This window comes from Canis lupus, chromosome 1, assembly GCF_011100685.1.
Source record: "Canis lupus familiaris isolate Mischka breed German Shepherd chromosome 1, alternate assembly UU_Cfam_GSD_1.0, whole genome shotgun sequence".
Taxonomy (NCBI): Eukaryota; Metazoa; Chordata; class Mammalia; order Carnivora; family Canidae; genus Canis; species Canis lupus.
Genome location: NC_049222.1, coordinates 70,003,210 through 70,021,918, shown reverse-complemented (window position 1 = coordinate 70,021,918; position 18,709 = coordinate 70,003,210). Strand labels below are relative to the sequence as shown.

At 43.0% G+C, this 18,709-nt stretch overlaps 1 protein-coding gene across 8 annotated transcripts in view; it reads right to left on the bottom strand.

Annotated features, from left to right (window-relative positions):
* Positions 1-18,709, bottom strand: part of AKAP7 (A-kinase anchoring protein 7) — a 127,327-nt gene that overhangs the window by 37,601 nt on the left and 71,017 nt on the right. Inside the window, exon 8 of one of the 8 annotated variants that reach the window (XM_038526798.1) lies at positions 16,014-17,055. The exons of the other annotated variants lie outside the window; for them this stretch is intronic. Within the exon in view, the coding sequence (XP_038382726.1) occupies positions 17,003-17,055 (53 nt within the window). The 3' untranslated portion in view covers positions 16,014-17,002. Of the gene's footprint in view, positions 1-16,013; positions 17,056-18,709 lie in introns of those variants that run through there. 8 annotated transcript variants of the gene reach the window in all.

The following is an 18,709-nucleotide window of genomic DNA, read 5'->3' as shown; positions in this document are numbered from 1 at the left end:
TTGCTGGGAAGCAAAGCGGCATCACTTGTTTGGAGACGTCTTACAGTTACACCTGAATCCCCTCCAAGGAGAACAAAGCACAGGACACGTGAAACTACCTGCAAATGTGTAATATTCATCAGTTTAGAGCCAGCTTTACTTCTCTGTGTGCTGTTATCCAAGCACTGCTCTGAAAACATCCCCATTCCCGATAAGAAAAACGAAGCCCTGCTTACACAACATACCAAACTGCATGCAGGGATTTAGAGAAAGTCCAACTAAACTCTGGCTCTAGACCGTGTGATGAGAATTGAGCTGTAGGATTTTAGCAAAGGGCGAAAATCAAGAATGAGTTTCCAGGATTTTGGATTTTTACCGCAGCCCATGCACTGGCTTCCTGCGCTCTGCAAACCCGTGAATTAACTACATACCTACAAACCCTTTTAAGCAGAGCACAGGAGGAATCGCAGCCCACTATTCTGTTACCCTTCCCGGGGGAAGAAAACACAAACTGGGGCTGGGAGACAAGCACGAATGCCCGCTGCAAGCACACTTACTGATCTTTTCCTCATCTCGTGAGAAAGGGAAGCAGCAGAGCTGGCCCATGGCCCCGGCGCTGTCCCCCGCGCGGGGCTCGGCTCCCGGGTACCCCAGCGACCCGCCGCAGCTCGCCCGCCCGCCGCTGCTCTGCGCCCCGCGGCCTCCTGCAGCCCAGGAGCAGTCCCGGGCGGGAGGAGCCAGCGCGGAGGGGGAGGGGAGGAGGGAGGGGCCGGGAGAGAGGAGGAGGGAGAGGAGGGGAGGGGGAGGCTCCCGGCTGGGGGGAGGGACGGGAGGGGTTGGGAGGAGGGAGGGAGAGGAGGGCAGGAGGGGAGAGGGAGGCTCCCGGCGGGGGGAGGGACGGGAGGGGTGGGGAGGGGTGGGGAGGGGTGGGGAGGGGAGAGGGGAGGAGGGAGAGGAGGGGAGGAGAGAGGATAGGGGAGGGGGGAGGAGGACAGGAGGGGAGGGAAAGGCTCCCGGCTGGGGGGAGAGACGGGAGGGGAGGGAGAGGAGAGGAGCGGAGAGGAGGGGAGAGGAGGGGAGAGGGGAGAGGAGAGGGGAGGACGAAGAGGAGAGGAGGGGGCAGCTCCAGGTGGGAGCAGAAAGGCTCCGCCTCCCGCAGCTGCAGCCGCTGGGGGACCGCCTGGGGCAGAAGGGACCACGTGCTCTGGCTCCCGCAGGACCGCCCCGGCCTCCTCAGGACCCCCAGGGCCCCCAGGACCTCTCAAGCCCCCCAGGACGCCCCCTCAGGACCTCCCCGGCCCCCCAGCACCGCGGCTCCGCCTCCCGCGCAGCCCGCGGCCCCCAAGCTCAGGGCACGTCGGGCCTCGCCCGGGGTCGCGGGGGGGCGGGGGAGGCGGGCCCCGCGTCCGCCGGGAAGGGGGGGGAGCGGCCTCGCCCCAGCGCCCTCCGCCCCTCGGCCTCTCCCGCCCAGCCCCGCACCTCCGCCCTCCTCGGACTCAGAGCCCCGCCGCCCGCCGAGCTCGCAGCCCCCGCCGCCGAGTGCGGGGTCACGGATCCGGGGCCCGGAGAATAGCCCCGATCTGGAAGCCCGGGCGGGAAAGAGCAGGGGCCGCGGCCGGGCCCGGAAGGCTCCCGGGTCTGCACCTTCGGGGCGCGGCGACCGCGGGCACGGCCCGACCCGAGCACCGACCTGGGGGGGCGGGAGGGAGGGGAAGGACCCAGGGGAAGGGACCCGAGGGACCGGGTTTCCTTACTCTGCACCAAGGAAAGAACTATTCCTAGTGAAGCCTCGTCATTGAACAAAACGCGAAGCCCTGAAGGCCTGACCACCACCCCTCACCCCCCACCCCCCACCCTGCTGCGGCCCAAGACCTTTGGAAGCAGCAAGACAGAGGCCCCGGGGGCTCCGCGGTCGGGCGAATAAATAAAATCTTCCAAAAAAAGAAGTAGGAAGCCAGAGGTTTGAGTCCCAGACCCGTGGGGTACCAACCGCTGGGAAATCCTGGCCTGAGTGTGGGGGCCTTCCTGTGGACCTCCAGGCCAGGGAGCTCAGGATCAAGTGTTTAAGTCATTCCAAGGCAGACAGTCTGGGAGCAAGGCAAGGCCAGAGAGCGGGTTGAGAACCTGTCCCCACCTGCACCTGCGTGCACCTGGTCCCTTCAGCTTGGCCACCAATCTCCCTCCTCCTCGGGTTCCAGTTTCCTGCCCCGGAGCTGCCCTGCCCTCGGGGCAAGAAGGCCCCTCCGTGAATGCCGCCCCCAGGGGCCAACACTCTGTCCTGAACCCAGACAGCAACTTCACTGTATTAACTAATTCTTTTTTTTTTTTTAATTTTTATTTATTTATGATAGTCACACAGAGAGAGAGAGAGGCAGAGACACAGGCAGAGGGAGAAGCAGGCTCCATGCACCGGGAGCCGATGTGGGATTCGATCCCGGGTCTCCAGGATCGCGCCCTGGGCCAAAGGCAGGCGCCAAACCGCTGCGCCACCCAGGGATCCCTAATTCTTTTTTTCTTAAAGATGTTATCTATTTATTCATGACACAGAGAGAGGCAGAGACCCAGGCAGAGGGAGAAGCAGGCTCCCTGCAGGAGCCGGATGGGGGACTGCATCCTGTGACCCCAGGGTCAGCCCTGGGCTGAAGGCAGGGCTCAACCGCTGAGCCCCGGGGCGCCCCTATTAATTAATTCCTATTGGCACTACTTCTGACAACATGTAATTAAGAATAAAAATAAAAGTAAACCTCAGGATATTCTGCAATATAAGGAGGAAAGGTATATATATGGTATATTTATATAATATAATGTCATATATATGACAGATATATATATAATATAACGTCAGATTTATGTTTCATAAGCATTAACTGAATCAACCATAACACGAGATTAGAAAACAACTGAAAAATTCAAGACAGGAATTTTTAAACTGGCTTTTAACTGTGCAAATAATTAGCATATCATTTAACCTCTCCTCGAGGACAGGAGTCTGGTTCCCAGCACTAAGGTTCTTCTCTGTTCTGGAAGGCTATGGTTTCATGCTGTAGGTTACAGCTACTCTCAGCCCAGGATTTCCAGGAATGGTCTTCACATTGCAAACTTCTTTTTTTGATGAAGATGATTCACTAAATACACAATTAAATGTAATTTCTCTTCTACAGATTTCATAAGAGTCTCCATACACCCAAAATTTTCAACTCAAAATAATAGAGACATTCCTAGGTCTGCATTTTTGTTAGTTTGAGAAACAAACCATAGATAGGTTGGGAATAGTGGTTAAAAAAAAAAAAAAAAAAAGATTCCCCACTGCCCCTGCCATCACATGTCCCTCCTCAAATTTGAAGAGCTACCCTACAGAACGACCTAAAAAGTAGTCATCATTTCCCCAATTGTTTGGGAATACAACAGGGTGTAACCGACCTGAACAGCAGAGGATCTGAGCCCCTCCCCGCCCTTCCCTCTCTCACAAAAACAATCAAGTAGCTGAACAAGAATAAATGCTAAGGTTTACTGGGCACTTACTATAGCCAGGCCCTTGCTCACTCCTTTACATTTACACATTCGTTTCATCCCTACCACAGTTCTGTGACGTAGGTGGCATTTCTATCCCTTATTTACAGCTGGAAACAGTTGAGCTCAGAAAAGTAACTAAACCAAAACCTCTCAGACACTATAGGACGACAATGGGATTTGAACTCCCATTTTTTCGGCTGCACAAAGCCTGAGCATCTCACCCCAGAGGTCTTAGTATTAAACACAATTTGCATGTGGTATCAGGTATACGCCTTATGAGGCAACTTACTACAATTTCAGAATGTGCAGAAAAGTAGCTATTTAACCAAGCTCAACGATAATATGTTTAAATGTCTTGGTTTCTCATGTTTGGTCACCAAATTCCTTTATTAGTAGGGCAAGAGTAATATAATCGTCCTCTAAGGCAGAACCCTTACTAGAGCGGGGGCCTAGCTCTGGGGCCTGCGCACCGTGGGGAGGCCTGTCCAGAGCACAGAGACCCCAGAATGGCCCCTGCAAGCAGGCACCTTCCAGGGGAAACAGCAGCTCATCCCACTCATGAGTAACCCCTGAGAACATTAATGGGATTTTATTAGGAGATTAACAGACTCCTTTCAGTCACTAGAGAGATGTACCATAACTAGAAGATTTTTTAAAAAGTTGACCCGAATGAGCAAAATACCTGATACGATACCAGGTTCGTGACTTTAAAGCTATGACTTTTCCGCGTTTTCTTTTCTCACAGGCCTCGCTGTGAACAAACTGTTGCTGGGACGGATACCTGTATGTTGCGGTTGCTTGGATTCTTGTTAAAATGGTAGGAGGGGAACCAAACAGCAGGAGGGGGTGGCAGCCGCCTCTTCCCCATGGGCTGTCAAGTATCAGCTCTGACAATATTGTCTCTACTGGGAAAAGAGAATTCTTAACTATGACCCAAACTCTATTCTCTGTATCACTCGGTGACATTATTTTCAATCTGAAAACATATATATTTGAATTTTGGAGCAGCCTCACTATATAAAAATCTGACTCAAAGTAAAGAATAAGTCTCACTGTAAGATTATGAAGCTGTCCAGATCACCACCTCTTCTGAGGCCTCCAATTAATCAATTAAAGCTGGGTTTGACAATTTACAGAAATGCGTGAGAAAGGAAAGAAAAAAGTAAATGTTCCTTTATTAACCAGAGTAGACAGAAAGAGGACATTAAACCATGAAGTGTAAAGAAAGGGAAAAAATAATTTTAGCCTCTTAGGAGGGATATGTCTCAGGAGACATGCCTTCAAGCATAAGGGACACACTTTGGGAAGATTTCATTATACAGAAGATTTCATTATTATATTCATTATTCCGTAAGGCACACTTACGGAAACTGTTATGCCAAGAAATGTCACGGTTTCAGTGAAAATGTACCTAAGTTCAAGAAATGCTTGACAATTCATGAAAACGCGACTCATAATAATTGGGATGCTCTGGAATATATCGCAATTTTTTATGTTGACATCGGGGTGCCAAAAGACAGTCAATCAGGGCCTGAAGAAGGCTGGATGCATATACTCAATATTGTATTCTGTTTCTCTATGTTCTTAGAAAACCAAACTTCAATTCTCGATAATCAATCCACAAAGCATATATCATCCAGACCCAGCAGTTGCTCCTCTAGTCTTTACCTCCTGCTACATGTTTGCAGCCGTTTTGTAACCAAAGGGCAAGGTTCTGAAGCTACATGATTAAATATTGATCTTTGAGAGCTGTTCTTATGAATGTCTGTAAGGAAAAGAGGCTGAAAAAGTTATAACTGAAAAACTTTATGGATTACTTATAAATCTCATGGCAAATCCTGTTTTTAATTTACTAAGTAAAAGAACCTTGATCTAACTATGAAATTTGGAAGCCAAGAATATTGTTTTATTACCATGTTACTCATATTTTCTTTTTTTTTTTAAAGATTTTATTTATTTATTCATGAGAGACACACACAGAGAGAGAGAGAGAGAGAGAGGCAGAGAGAGAAGCAGGCTCCATGCAGGGAGCCGACGTGGGACTTGATTCCGGGTCCAAAGGCAGGTGCTAACCCGCTGAGCCACCTGGGCTAACCCCCCAACTTTAAACAATGTATGTAGTCGTGGCCCTTCCCTTAATTGCTAATTAGGGAAATTAAATTAGGGAGGAGAACTTATCTTCCTGCTCAGGGAACAGACAACAGTAGAACTCTTGAGGTAGTAGCCTGGAGGAGGGGCTGACAGGTCACATGATTACTAGGACGCCTCCAATCTCTATTATACCATGTTATCAGGTCACTTTGATTGCAGCCACTATTTATTAAGCACTTGTGTGTGCTAATAATGATGACCACAGAGGCTCTCGAGGTGAAGTTAACTTTTGAGACGAGGATAAGTGAGAGAGGAAAGCCAGGGCCAGATGGGGTAGGAGGCAGACATCTGCAGGCGGGAGGGGCGGGGGCATCGTGGTAAGTCCCACTGGACGGTTCTATTAAGGCGACGCAGCAACAGGAGAACAAAGGCCAGCAACAGTCGTCTGTTCCAGTTAGCTGCCGTTCAGGCCTGCTTCCACACTGTCCTTCTTTTCAGGCATTAACAATGAAACCACAAAACCTGACATGAGTTATTTAACTCAAGGACAAGTTAAATGATTGCACCTTTTTTTTTTTTTTCAAAAAGCAAAGAATATACTTAATCTGCTGGCCAGTATTTGTATTATCTGACATAGCTGCCTTCTTATTCAACTGCTTTTAATCCTTTAATGCCCTGAGCCTTTTGAAGACAAAGCAACATCCTTCACAGCAAGGAAAAATGTATTTCAGGAAAGCCAGGAGGACCCAATGAGTAGATTTTATTCACAGTTTAACAATGTAAACAGCAAAAACTTGGTTGTAATGGTTTCTAATTTACTGGGGGTTTTCACAGTTCCTAATTATTCTTTATCTGGAATATCCTCAATCTATCTTTAGCTCTAAAAGTGCTCCACTGGGATCCCTGGGGGCTCAGGGGTTGAGCATCTGCCTTCAGCCCAGGGCATGACCCCGGGGTCCTGGGATGGAGTCCCACGTCAGGCTCCTTGCATGGAGCCCGCTTCTCCCTCTGCCTGTGTCTCTGCCTCTCTCTCTCTCTCTCTCTCTGTCTCTCATGAATAAATAAATAAAATCTTTTAAAAATAAAATAAAAGTGCTCCACTGCTTGACCTTGGGCAAGACAACAGTCACATTGCCTGCTATATAAAAGACTGAAAGATTTCAAATAAAAGGTGTTTTAATAACTCCATGCACTATTATTCAAGTTTTTTTTCCCCCTCTAATAACAGTGAAAGGGATGAGGAAGAATGAAATTAAATCCCAAAATAATGAAAAGGAAATTCTCTTATAGTAGATGAAAGGTGGTGAGATCAGGATTGGCTTTGGCAGGTCTCAGTACCCGCCGTGATCTGCTGGCCCAGGGTAACATTCCTCCGCTACGCGATGTCAGTGCTCATTCTGTTTATGGACACTTCTAGCGTTTGATGACTGTTGTTTAAATACCCATAAAACCAGGGCACCTGGCTGGCTCTGTCCAAAGAGCAAGTGACTCTCAATCTTGGGGTCAGAAGTTTGATCCCCATTTGGGTGTACAGATTATTAAAATAAATAAACTGAAAAAAAAAAGTTTAAATACCCATAAAACCAAAATACTGACAATGTGTAAACCAAAGGCAAAAGAAATGTAGATAAATTTAAATGTCCTTACACCTTTGCAGTCCCAAGGACTAGTACTGGAGATATCCCCCAAGGAACTCACAACTGCCTTAATGTCAATGCTTTGCTTAGAGGCAAAAAAAAAAGCAACCTTCTCTTGGCATTAGCTGGGTCTTAGCTAGGTGACCTTGGGGATCCCGTAGGTCCTCTTTAACAGATGAAAATCCTTTTGGAGACTTCCTTTATCTCTGCTTTTCCCCACTTAAAAGTAGATAATCAATAGCTCCTCACGATCCCAGTGCAGCTCTTTCTGCTCAAAGGTCCTGTTCCTGTGCTTTAATAAAACCACCTTTTCTTGCACCAAAAACGTCCCAAGAATTCTTTCTTGACCGTTTACTCCCGAACCCCAACATCACATCACTATGACTATTTTCTGTTAATACATTTCTTATTTCACATCCAAAATGTGTATCTGGTGCATGCAGCTGCTTAGTAACAAAAAACTCTTGATTCAAACAGTTAAAAAATGAAGAAACTCGTTATCTCCTATAATCAGAGAACACAGTGGCTTGAAGGTGGTTACTTCGGTGGCTTAACAAGATTGAGATTCACCTTTCCGGTCGCCCATACACGGTACCTATGTTCGTTGGCCCCTGGGGTCCCCTGGTTCGGATGGCGGCTAAGTCCTGGCGTCACATGCATACCCCGTAATTTCCAGCTAAAAAATGACATTCTCTTCCTGATGAAGTCTCTAGGTCTCACCCAAAAGACTGTTGTCTGAGGCCCCAAGTGGGTTTCCCCTCAAATATCAGAATTGGGTCACATGCCACTTCCTAAACTGATTCCGGGCAGGAAGAACGGGATCAGTCACCAGCAGGCCTAAGCCGGTGGCCGATGTCACCCCCCAGGGAGGGAGGAGGGAAGACAAGGGATGACCATGACCTGCTGGTGGTCAATTAAGATTTAGTAGAGTTAGTGAAAGGGCCGATGAATAATTTTGCATAGCAGGAAAGGTTAGAAGCTCTAAAAAGTAGATAATTGAAAAAGAATGCCATGCTAGGAAAAAACAAAGAGCAAAACTAAATGTCGCCCCGTATAGCTGGGGACAAGCCTCCCGGGCAATGAGTAGACTCCGATCTTCAGTCCTCGTGGTTTTTACCAGAACAAGCTTCTCTGCAAAAGAAGCAAACCTGCACCGTAAAGGAGCATTTTTTTTTATATATATATAAGATTTTTACTTATTTATTTGACAGAGAGACAGGGCACGAGTGGGGACAGAGACGAGTGAGAAGCGGACTCCTGGCTGAGCAGGGAGTGGGATGCAGATGCGGGGCTCCATCCCAGGACCCCATTCCCAGGACCCGGGATCATGACCTGAGCCACTCGGGCGTCCCCAGGAGGGGACGTCTTTATGCCACAGCTGTCCTGATCCCATAGACCAAGAAGAAACAATGAACAGATGTGTCATATTTGCTTAATCAACTTCCACCACCTTTTATTTTAGGCCCTTGGTTTCAGATCTCCTTCCTCCCTCGGCAACAGTCACCCTGGGTGCTAACCTGGTGTGACGCCCCAGGCTCCCAGTGCCCCTCCGTGACGTCATTCACACCCACAGCTTTAACTACGCACCTAATGCTGCCGAATCCTAAATCCATCTCCCGGATGGGTCGTCTATGCCCCACATCTCCTCTGGGGAAAGTCACCTCACTGGGCCACAGGTATTTTAATACGTCTAATAGGTCAAAAATCAAATTCATCTTCTTGTCTCCAAAATCTGTTTTCTCTTTTATCCCCAACATTGGTGGGGGCCCTACCGTTGACCCAGCGGTCACACCCCAAATATGGGAGCCCTCCTAGACCTCTCCCCTGCCGTAATCTGCCAGGTCATGACCTGAGCCCAAGGCAGACGCTCACCCCTAAGCCCCGCAGGGGCCTCCCCTTAACTCCCTCTTCAGCCCTCCCTGTCCTAGGCTTTAGGATTCTATACACATTGGGGAACCTGGTGGCACCATTGGTGAAGTGACCGACTCTTGGTTTCTGCTCAGGTCGTGTTCTCAAGGTCATGAGACCGAGACCCACACCAGGCTTTGTACTCAGTGTGGAGTCTGCTTAAGACTCTTCTCCACCCCCTGCTCTCTCTCCCTCTCTCTGTCTCCCTCTAAAATAAACAGAATCTCAAAAAAAGGAAAAAGAATTCTACGGACACTGTAATAAACAGGGCAACAATGGGCCCTAACAGTGGGCACGGGTGAGTGAGCGCGGAGGTGAGTCAGGCACGAGGCCAGGTGCTTTCCTTGCAGTAACTCATCCAGTCGCCACAGCATCCTCACGAGCGGACCATCATTATAAGCCCACGTTATACTGGGGAAAGGGCCGTTGAGTCATGCGTGCAAGGCTACCAAGCTGGAGGGTCTGTCTCACTCTGGGAACGTCTGGGTTCCTGTGCTTCTCCCTCCCTAGTGTGGGCACTGGCCCTCCACTGTTCTACATCCTCTCTTAATTCCTTAGTGCTCCGCTGATACGGAGATGAACTTCGTGAGCTTTACGTATTTGTCTCCTGTGACCTTGTCACATTATCAAATGGGGTTTTACAAAACCACACTCCACTAAAGGGGACAGGCCGCCAACTTCGTCGTGTTTTTCCTACAGCCAGGAAAAAAATCAAGAGAAGTTTTTTTTATCCTCCCGTTGTACTTACATATATAAATGACATAAATATATATGCAATGGAAACTATCACCTAAATACGTAAGTTAAAAGCACGATATATATCCATGCGTTTTATTTCTTGAATGCACCAATATTAATCACAGGCCATTAAAGGAAAGCATTAAGAGTAACGCAAGTCTGTAACTACCTGAAATGGGTGTTCTGATGTTAGGACAGTAAGCATACCATGGCGATAAGCATTCTAATAGGACCACAGCTCATAGAGGACATATTACTAGTACAGCTATTAATATGAATAACTAACACTTTTATGACATTATGTGTTAGGCACCGTACTAAGCACCTTTAGACCATTAACTAATGTGGTGAAAACGTGTATTCGGTCAAGCGATAGGCTAGTGAGTCATAACCTTTGGCAACCAGAAGGGTCTCCTACACTAGTTTTACAGCACATCTTAGTGCCTTGGTTTGACCATGGACTCTGCACTCTAATATTATCATCCACGTAGTGTTTTTTTTTTTTTTCTTTTTACTAGAAATTCAGTATTTACTTTCATATTTTCTAAAATACACTTAAAACCAAAGGCTCTACAAGTAAATCATAAAATAACACAAATTGCTATTGCATCACTCTCACACCGATGCTTATTGTCAGATCGTTATATTCACCGCAGAGCACTGCTCCTTTAATACTCAGGGTTCCTACGGCACCTAATATAAATCGTAAGGTTTGAAACCAGGCCAACAGATGGTTGCATTTTCAAAATAGCCTGAGCCGCAGCTTCCACTTTGTGTTAGCATCAAGATTAATAGCTGATACGCCAGTTAAAATACAATGAGCCATCACTAAGATTAATTTTCTCAGTTACTTAATCTGAGGCTTCCTCTAACTCAAGCAAATGTAAAGAAATAAGCTGAGAGTTCCAATTATCAGTTGCTTTTTATTTTTACTAAGGGTATATGACAATGAAATTTCAAACACTTTCTTTTTAGAAGGCACAGTTCACCAAAGAAATGCTTAAGAGGAGGACAGTTATATTACGAAAGGGAACAATATGGGCCCTTGAGTAATTTTAACACATCAAAGGCTCCCCTTTTTCAAGAGCATTCTGCTTTCGAGGCAAGATGACACAGTCCCAGCCAAATCTGGACAGTCTTGGCTTTCTTTCTTCTTCCTTTTTTTAAATCCCAGCCTAGTACCCTCACAAGGGTACATTTAAATGATCAATTACATGGTCACTCAATTTCTGTGTCAGAAAGTAAATAAATAATTAAATACTCTGTACTCAGCAATGATTAATTTACTTGATAATTTTGAACAGAGGAAATTTCCAACTGCTCAAGTTTTCAAGTGAAAAAAAAAAAGTACAGTTTTCTCAGATGATAAACTGTCTTTTCACTTCTCCCTCTCCTAACACGCTTGAAATAGATCCGTCTTAATTGGTCTAAGCAGAGATGAAATTTTCTTAATCATCTTCCCTGTCAGCCTGTGCAGAAGAAAACAAGGCAAACTTTTGGTCCTGCCCACCACAAAAGAGACATTCTATATTATAGAATCTCAATTTCACATAATTAGGATTTTTAAATGAGTCATTTGTATAGATATGCTACTGTCAGTCTGGGGTGTTTTTGCACTTGTTACATTTTTACCACAGAATTAAATGGAAACTAAAGAGGGATGGAGAAAATAGTAGATAGCTGTGCAGCCATCAAAATTAATTTGTTGGGAGGAAAGGTTGGAAATATTGATCAAAATTGGGTTTGGAGCGGGGCACCTGGGTGGCTCAGTCCATTGAGCATCCAACTCTCGATTTCAGCACAGCTCATCAGGGTCCCGAGTGAGACCCGTGTCAGGTTCCTGCTCTGAGTGTGAAGCCTGCTTAGGATTCTCCCTCTCTCTCCCTCTCCCTTTGCCTTTCCTTCCCCCACTCATGATCCCATGCACTCTCTCCATAAAGAAATAATAATAGTAATTAAGTTTGGAGAGTTGTCTGAGGATTTCATGGTTTTCTTGGACCATGAACTGAAGCAGCAATTTGTAAATATTTTGGCCTCAGGAACACTTTACAGTCTTAAAAATTACTAACAATCTCCCCATCTTCCTGCCCAAAGAACTTTAGCTTATGTGGGTTATTGATTCTCAATATTTACTATATTCAATATTAAAACAGAATTTTCTGAAAATTTACTAATTCATTTCAAAATATAAACCCATATGATAAGTAATAAAATATTATTAAGAGCATTTTTATGAAAAAAAACTATATTTTTAGTTAAAATAATTATAGGGTAGCCCGGGGGGCTCAGTGGTTTAGCGCCGCCTTCAGCCCAAGGCCTGATCCTGGAGACCCGGGATCGATTCCCATGTCGGGCTCCCTGCATGGAGCCTTCTTCTCCTTCTGCCTGTGTCTCTGCCTCTCTCTCTGTCTCTGTGTCTCTCATGAATAAATAAAATCTTTAAAAAAAATGTTTGTTTTTTTTTAAAGTCTTTACAGTGAGAAGAATGGCACAAATTTACATTTTTGCAATTTTCTTTAATGTCTGGCATAATCATAGACAACTTTATCCTCTTGTCTGATTCTGCTTTCAGTCTGTTGCAATATATGGTTTCATTTACAGCCTAAGAAAATCCAGCCTCACATAGATACAAATTTTTTAAACAGGGGAGAATAATAGCCTTTTCGGATAATCGTGGACAGTCTTCTTTGATATTATACCCAAACTCAACAACCTGTAGTTTCTTAAAAGTTGAGCTGCAATATGGAATCTTAAAACTTGATAACTTTTCTTATTCTTTACAGTCAAATATTTTGGTATCTTGAACTTTCAAAGGATCTTTTATCTATCCACATCTTTATAACACTTATTGGTCATTTAAAAAATACTGAGTTATGCAGATTTTCCATATTTTGACATACTTCATTACACAACATCCAATGAAAACCACATTAGGGTACCTGGGTGGCTCAGTCAGTGGGGCATTTGACTCTTGATGTCAGCTCAGGTCATGATCTCAGGGCCACGAGATCAAGCGCATGGCAGGTTCTGCACTCAGCAGGGAATCTGCTTCAGATTCTCTCCCTCTGCCTCTCTCCTCCAGCTCACTCACTCTCTCTCTAAAATAAATATATCTTAAAAAAAGAATTTAAAACCCAAGGGAAGTGCAGCTCTGTAAATTATCAGGACATTAAATCATTCTTAGATAAGCACAGTGAGGCACATTTTTCTACAGCAAAAAGTAAATGGTTCACATGAGAAAACTAAACAGTCAAGCATACGTCTATCGCCAATACTCCTTCCCACAAAGCGGACCTTCAAGAGAACATGTTATTTAAGCAAAACAAATATTTCCAAAATAAACATTTTAAAAATTTGTTATTTATCGTTGATCTAAGTTTCAGATTGGAAGGATTCTAGAAAGCTCTAAGATTTTTGTGCTACTTATGTCTTTCACTTAAGGAAGAAAAATTGTTGACTTCCTTCTCTCTCTACCCCTTCATGCTGCAACAGCCAATGGGTCGATTACACGGACAATATTATCTTCCATAAAGAAGACCCTCATACCTACAAACTAGGTGAAATCCTGAAGTGGACAACTCCGTGCTTTGGGAGCTCTGTCCTAAGGGGAAAACATACTGAAGATTAAGCCATCAAAGTTAGGGCACGTGGGTGGCTCAGTGGTTGAGCATCTGCCTTCAGCCCCAGTCGTGGCCCCAGGGTCCCGGAATCGAGTCCCACATCGGGCTTCCTGCATGGAGCCTGCTTCTACCTCTGCCTGGGTCTCTGCCTCTCTCTAGGCCTTTCATGAATAAATAAAATCTTAAAAAAAAAAAAAAAGCCATCAAAGTTAGAGCTGAGGATTTCCCCAGATGTACCCCTGAAAGTCTTTATCTTCTGACTGAACCACCACCTAGAAACAACTACTAGAAATCCCCTGGTGAACCAAGTCAAACCTTTTAAGACTGACATGACTGTCTTAGCCGTCCAGGTCTCTAAAGGGGGATTCTCAAGTAAGATACATTTGGATGGAATAAATTCATTGACTCACATCACTTAGACTTCTCATAGTGTTTCAGCCCATAGAGTTTGAATCTGGTATCTTGCTGGTATCTCTGAATCTGGTCTGACCTGGGGGGCATTGGATATAGCCTGAATTGACTATAGTTGCATCGACTTAACTTACCTAATCATGACCCTTTTTTCTCTTATAACTATATCTGTGCACAACTAAATGCTTCTATTTGAGTCAATGGCTGGCCCAAGCCTAACCCCCTCATTGCCTCCGTGTTAGAGTCTGAAACTAATTCAAAGCCTTATCTTCAGGATCCAATCCTTTGTCATTATGTGAAGTACTAAACTGCATCCTCTTTTATCCCACATCTACTTACTCAGTATTTTTTTATTACGTATCCAGTGTCTCAGTATGTTTGACTGTGTGCATCTCCTTTCCTACTCCTTCACCTACTCCTCTACACATACCTAGCAAGCTCCCTGCCATAGTTCCCTCTGCTAACTAGACTGCAGGTTCAGTCAGTACAGTTTTTGTAGTGTGCCTCCATTCATTAATATTGCCTCCAGCCTGCTCCCCAACTCTTTGCTTCTTTCCCCCATAAATCACACCTGCTGCTCTTGGAAGGTGTCCTTTCCCTGCTCTTCATCTGTCTACTCAGTCTCATCCTCTTCTTCCGAGCTCTCCTCACCCCCACACTAGAAGGTAAAATCCTAAGTTTCTTCCACTGCGTCCTCACAGAGCCCACTACTGTTAGGGGCAAACCCCTGTTCATCTATTCCTCCTTCCTCTCCATTTCTCACTGCCCACTGACTGTCACTCTTAAGGACTTCTCTGTATCTCACGATACCAAAGAAATGCACACATGCATTGTATGTGCTTAATAACACTCATTAAATCAATGTTGAATAATTATTTAAATCAAAAAATAGTTGAGGTTCCCAGAAAATAATGGTTTTCACCTCTACTTACAAAAGTAATAACAAAATATGCTGGCCTGCAAAACAAAAAACAAAAATCTCTAGACCTTTCCAAATTCCCCACTGCCTCCTCTAAGATACGTCTGACGGCTGAAAGTAAACTAGTCTTTGCAAGCATTAAATTGCTCATCAACCTTACAAAGGGCGTCATTTAGTCAATTCCCTTCCCTAAGGAAATACAAAAGGAATACAGCTGCCGGAGAAAGATTAATTCACCCAACTCTAGTAAGTAGCTCACTGAGAGCAGCTTCTACCACTCTAGGGTATCTGAGCCATGTTTCATTTCTGGTTTCACCAAGAAAACCTTTTTTCTTTCTAAGTTTGAATTTTTGCCAATTAATGCAGTTAGGTTTACAATGAGTTGGAGCCCAATATTAAGTAATATTAATTAATCTTCACCCAAAGTTTGGACTATGAGAGAACTAAATGGAGAACCTTTACTGGTATCTGAAAATATGAACATCACCTCCATATCCTACCAAACTCCCCTAACACTCACATAGAGGTATATGATGGTTGAAGATGGAGAGGAAAATGCTCGGCCTGGAAATATAAAGCAGGCACAGAGAACAGCAATAACTGGCAGGGGAAATCCAAATGCAGATGCCTCTAGGAGCCAAGCATGTAGTGTGAATGTGTTCAGCAAATTTATGGTAAGAACAACAGTGAGGGGGTGATAAAAGGCAGCTACCTCTAAGGTCAGTGTGCCGACAGCCCCATCCAGAAAACTGTTACCATGCAAGAATGTAGAACTAGTGTCACATCTTCTGACTGTTCAGAAGACAGCGGGAACCCAGATTTTTTTTTACATAAAATTACCCCAATGTTGGCAAGTTATTAAAATTAGAAAAAAATAAAGCAGAACTCTGTGCAATGAAATAAAAAATGAAAGGCTGCTAATTTATGATCTCTGGAACACAGAGTTGGGGTCTAGAAAATATTTTAAAATATATTGCTAAAATGAAATCTCTGCTTCATTCTCACTTTTAGTGACTAGATTTCTGTATTAATCTTCTGGGTTTGAGCACTTATATTAATGATCATATCAGGTAGGTTAAAAGCTCAAATGCAAAAGCAACAACAAAAGCACTGGAAAAAATATAAATGAGTATGTATCAAATCTCTGATTTGGAGATGACTCTTAGAATTAAAGAAATCACAGAGGAGTTTTTAATCTATAGTTTAACAAAACTTAAGAATATTTATTGTGAAAAATGCCTTGTGACCAAAATTAAATGTAAAATAAAATCTGGAGAATATTTGAGCTGATATGACAAAGGGCGAATTGTCTTTACTGTAAACAACAAAACAAAACAAACAGAACCTTCAGAAACTGATAAAAGACACAAAAATAATAAATTCTAGCACCTTATTAACAAGGATGATTTGCTGTTGCCAGCTTCTAATCCAGTTCAAAGCAGGGCTTTGACATCTAGGGCTGAGATATCTGCCAAACCACACAAGTACAACACAATGAGCTCTCAAAAACCTAAAAAGTACTAGAAGAAAGGGAGTGCCACAAAAGATCCAACAAATAGAAGAATTCATACCTGAGGAACTAGAGATTTTAAAAATATGAAAAGTCCTGTTTGGAAAAATGTTTATTTAGCTCTTCTATCCATTTAAAAATCAGATTAGTTGTATTTTTGTTCAAAATGGCTAATAGACACATGACAATGTCACTCACCATTAGGGACATTGCAAATCAAAACTACAATGCCGTATCACCTCACACTTGTAAGAATGGCTATCATCAAAAGACAAGAGGCAACAGGTGCCAGCAAAGCTATGGTGAAAATGGAGCCCTTATGCACTTTTGGTGGGACTGTAAATCAGTCCAATGACTATAAGAAAGAATATGGAGGTTCACCCAAAAATTAAAAATAGAAATACCATATGACCCAGTAGTTCCCCTACTGGATATAAACCCAGAGAAATGAGAATAGGATTTTGACAAGCTATATGAACTCCCATGTTTATCACAGTATTATTCACAATAGCCAAAATATGAAAACAACCTAAATGCCCAACAATGGATGAATGGATAAGAAAGATGTGGTACATACACAAAATGGAATATTATTCAGCCATCAAAAAGGAGGATATCCTTCCACTTGCAACAACATGGATGGGCCCCAAGCACATTATTTGCTAAGCAAGGTAATTCACAGAAAAACAAGTACTGTATGATGCCACTTATAGATGGAATCTAATAAAGCTGTAAAAAACAATAAAATGGTGGTTCTCAGAAAATTGGTGGGTAGGAGAGTAAGATTAATAGTATTTTATGGTGTACAAACTTATACCTTATTTACTACTTGTAAATAAGCAATCAAGACCTAATTACAGTATAATGAATATAGACAAAAATATTATACTGTAATTATGTAATGTGATAAATATCATATTACAACACATAAAAATGCCAAAGTAAAACCTTGTACTCCTTAAATTTATACTATATATCTAATTTATTTTAAAAATAAAAATGAAATAAAATATTTTTAAATACACAAAAAGAATATTAACAATTAATTATATTAAAATCCTCAAAGAGATAAATGAAAGCATAGCATCCATGAAGCAAAGAACAGAAAAGGAAAATATGAAAAAGAATCAATGACAAATCTTGGAAATGAAGCATATAGTCATTGATGTTTTTAAAATAATAATAATAAGATGTCCTAAATGGCATAATTGAGACAGCTGAAAAGAAAATCCATGATTTGTAATCTAGTTCTCTACAAGAATGCACTATTAACAAATTAAGACATAGGAAATGATGCAAATCTAATGAATTCTCTCCCCAGAAAAATCCACTTATGTACCTACATAGAAAGTTTTATAAACAAAGTTTTATAGACAATTCTTAGAGTCTTTGAACCCAATTTCTACCCTAGAATTCTGAATGCAAAATATCTTAAAAATGGAAATCTGCCCCACTCTATTAATATAATACAATATTAATACAAGGAAATACTGGTTCAAGGTATAGAAAACAGATTTAAATTTAAGTTAGGATCAAATTAAAAAAACAAACAATTAAATCTGATCAAGAAATGAAACTCACAAAGAAAGTGTCCTGAATCTTCCTAAATATTGTTACAAAACTCAGGTAAGATTAAGATAGAGAAAATCAATAACTATCCCCAGCAAATAAAGGACTTCTAGTGTGTATTAAAGTTGGTTAATTATAACATAATAATTATCATTTCAGATGCAAATATGATTTTAAAGTTCATTTTGGCATCACAAAATGCGACTGAAAAAGTAGAGCATTTGTAATGGGCAAAAACCATTTTTTCAAATAATATTAAATGATCAGTATGGGGATACAAGATTGGTGGTGGAGTTTAAAAGAAGCTAAATTGCTCTGCATTAGAAAACATGAGAGATAAAGGAGCCTGAGGGGAAAATCTGGAGATATTGCCTAGAATAAGGGGAATTTTTAAGAGTAGGCTGAAAAGAGCAATAAAATAAAAAATCACTGTTTGATACATTGTGATTCAGGATGAGCTGAACAGAGCTGTCCTAAGGCAATGTAGGGGATACATGCTATGATACCAATCCCAGGATACCTTCAGGAAAATATACATACTGCTTGGGGGTTTTTTGTTTGTTCTTTATCCAAGAGTAGAAGAGTCAAGGAAGAACATTGAGTTCTCCTTCAACATTGGCCTAACCTATGTACACATGGACAGCTACCCAACATCTGTGTTACACAAGAAAGTCTTAAATTTGCCCTTTGCAATGAACCTAAACAGAAATGTCTGGTCCTCAACAAAACTTCGATGGAAGACAGCTCTCCAACCAAGATTCTGAAAACACAAAAATCTTCCTTAAAAGAGATGTGAAATGTTTCAGAATATAAA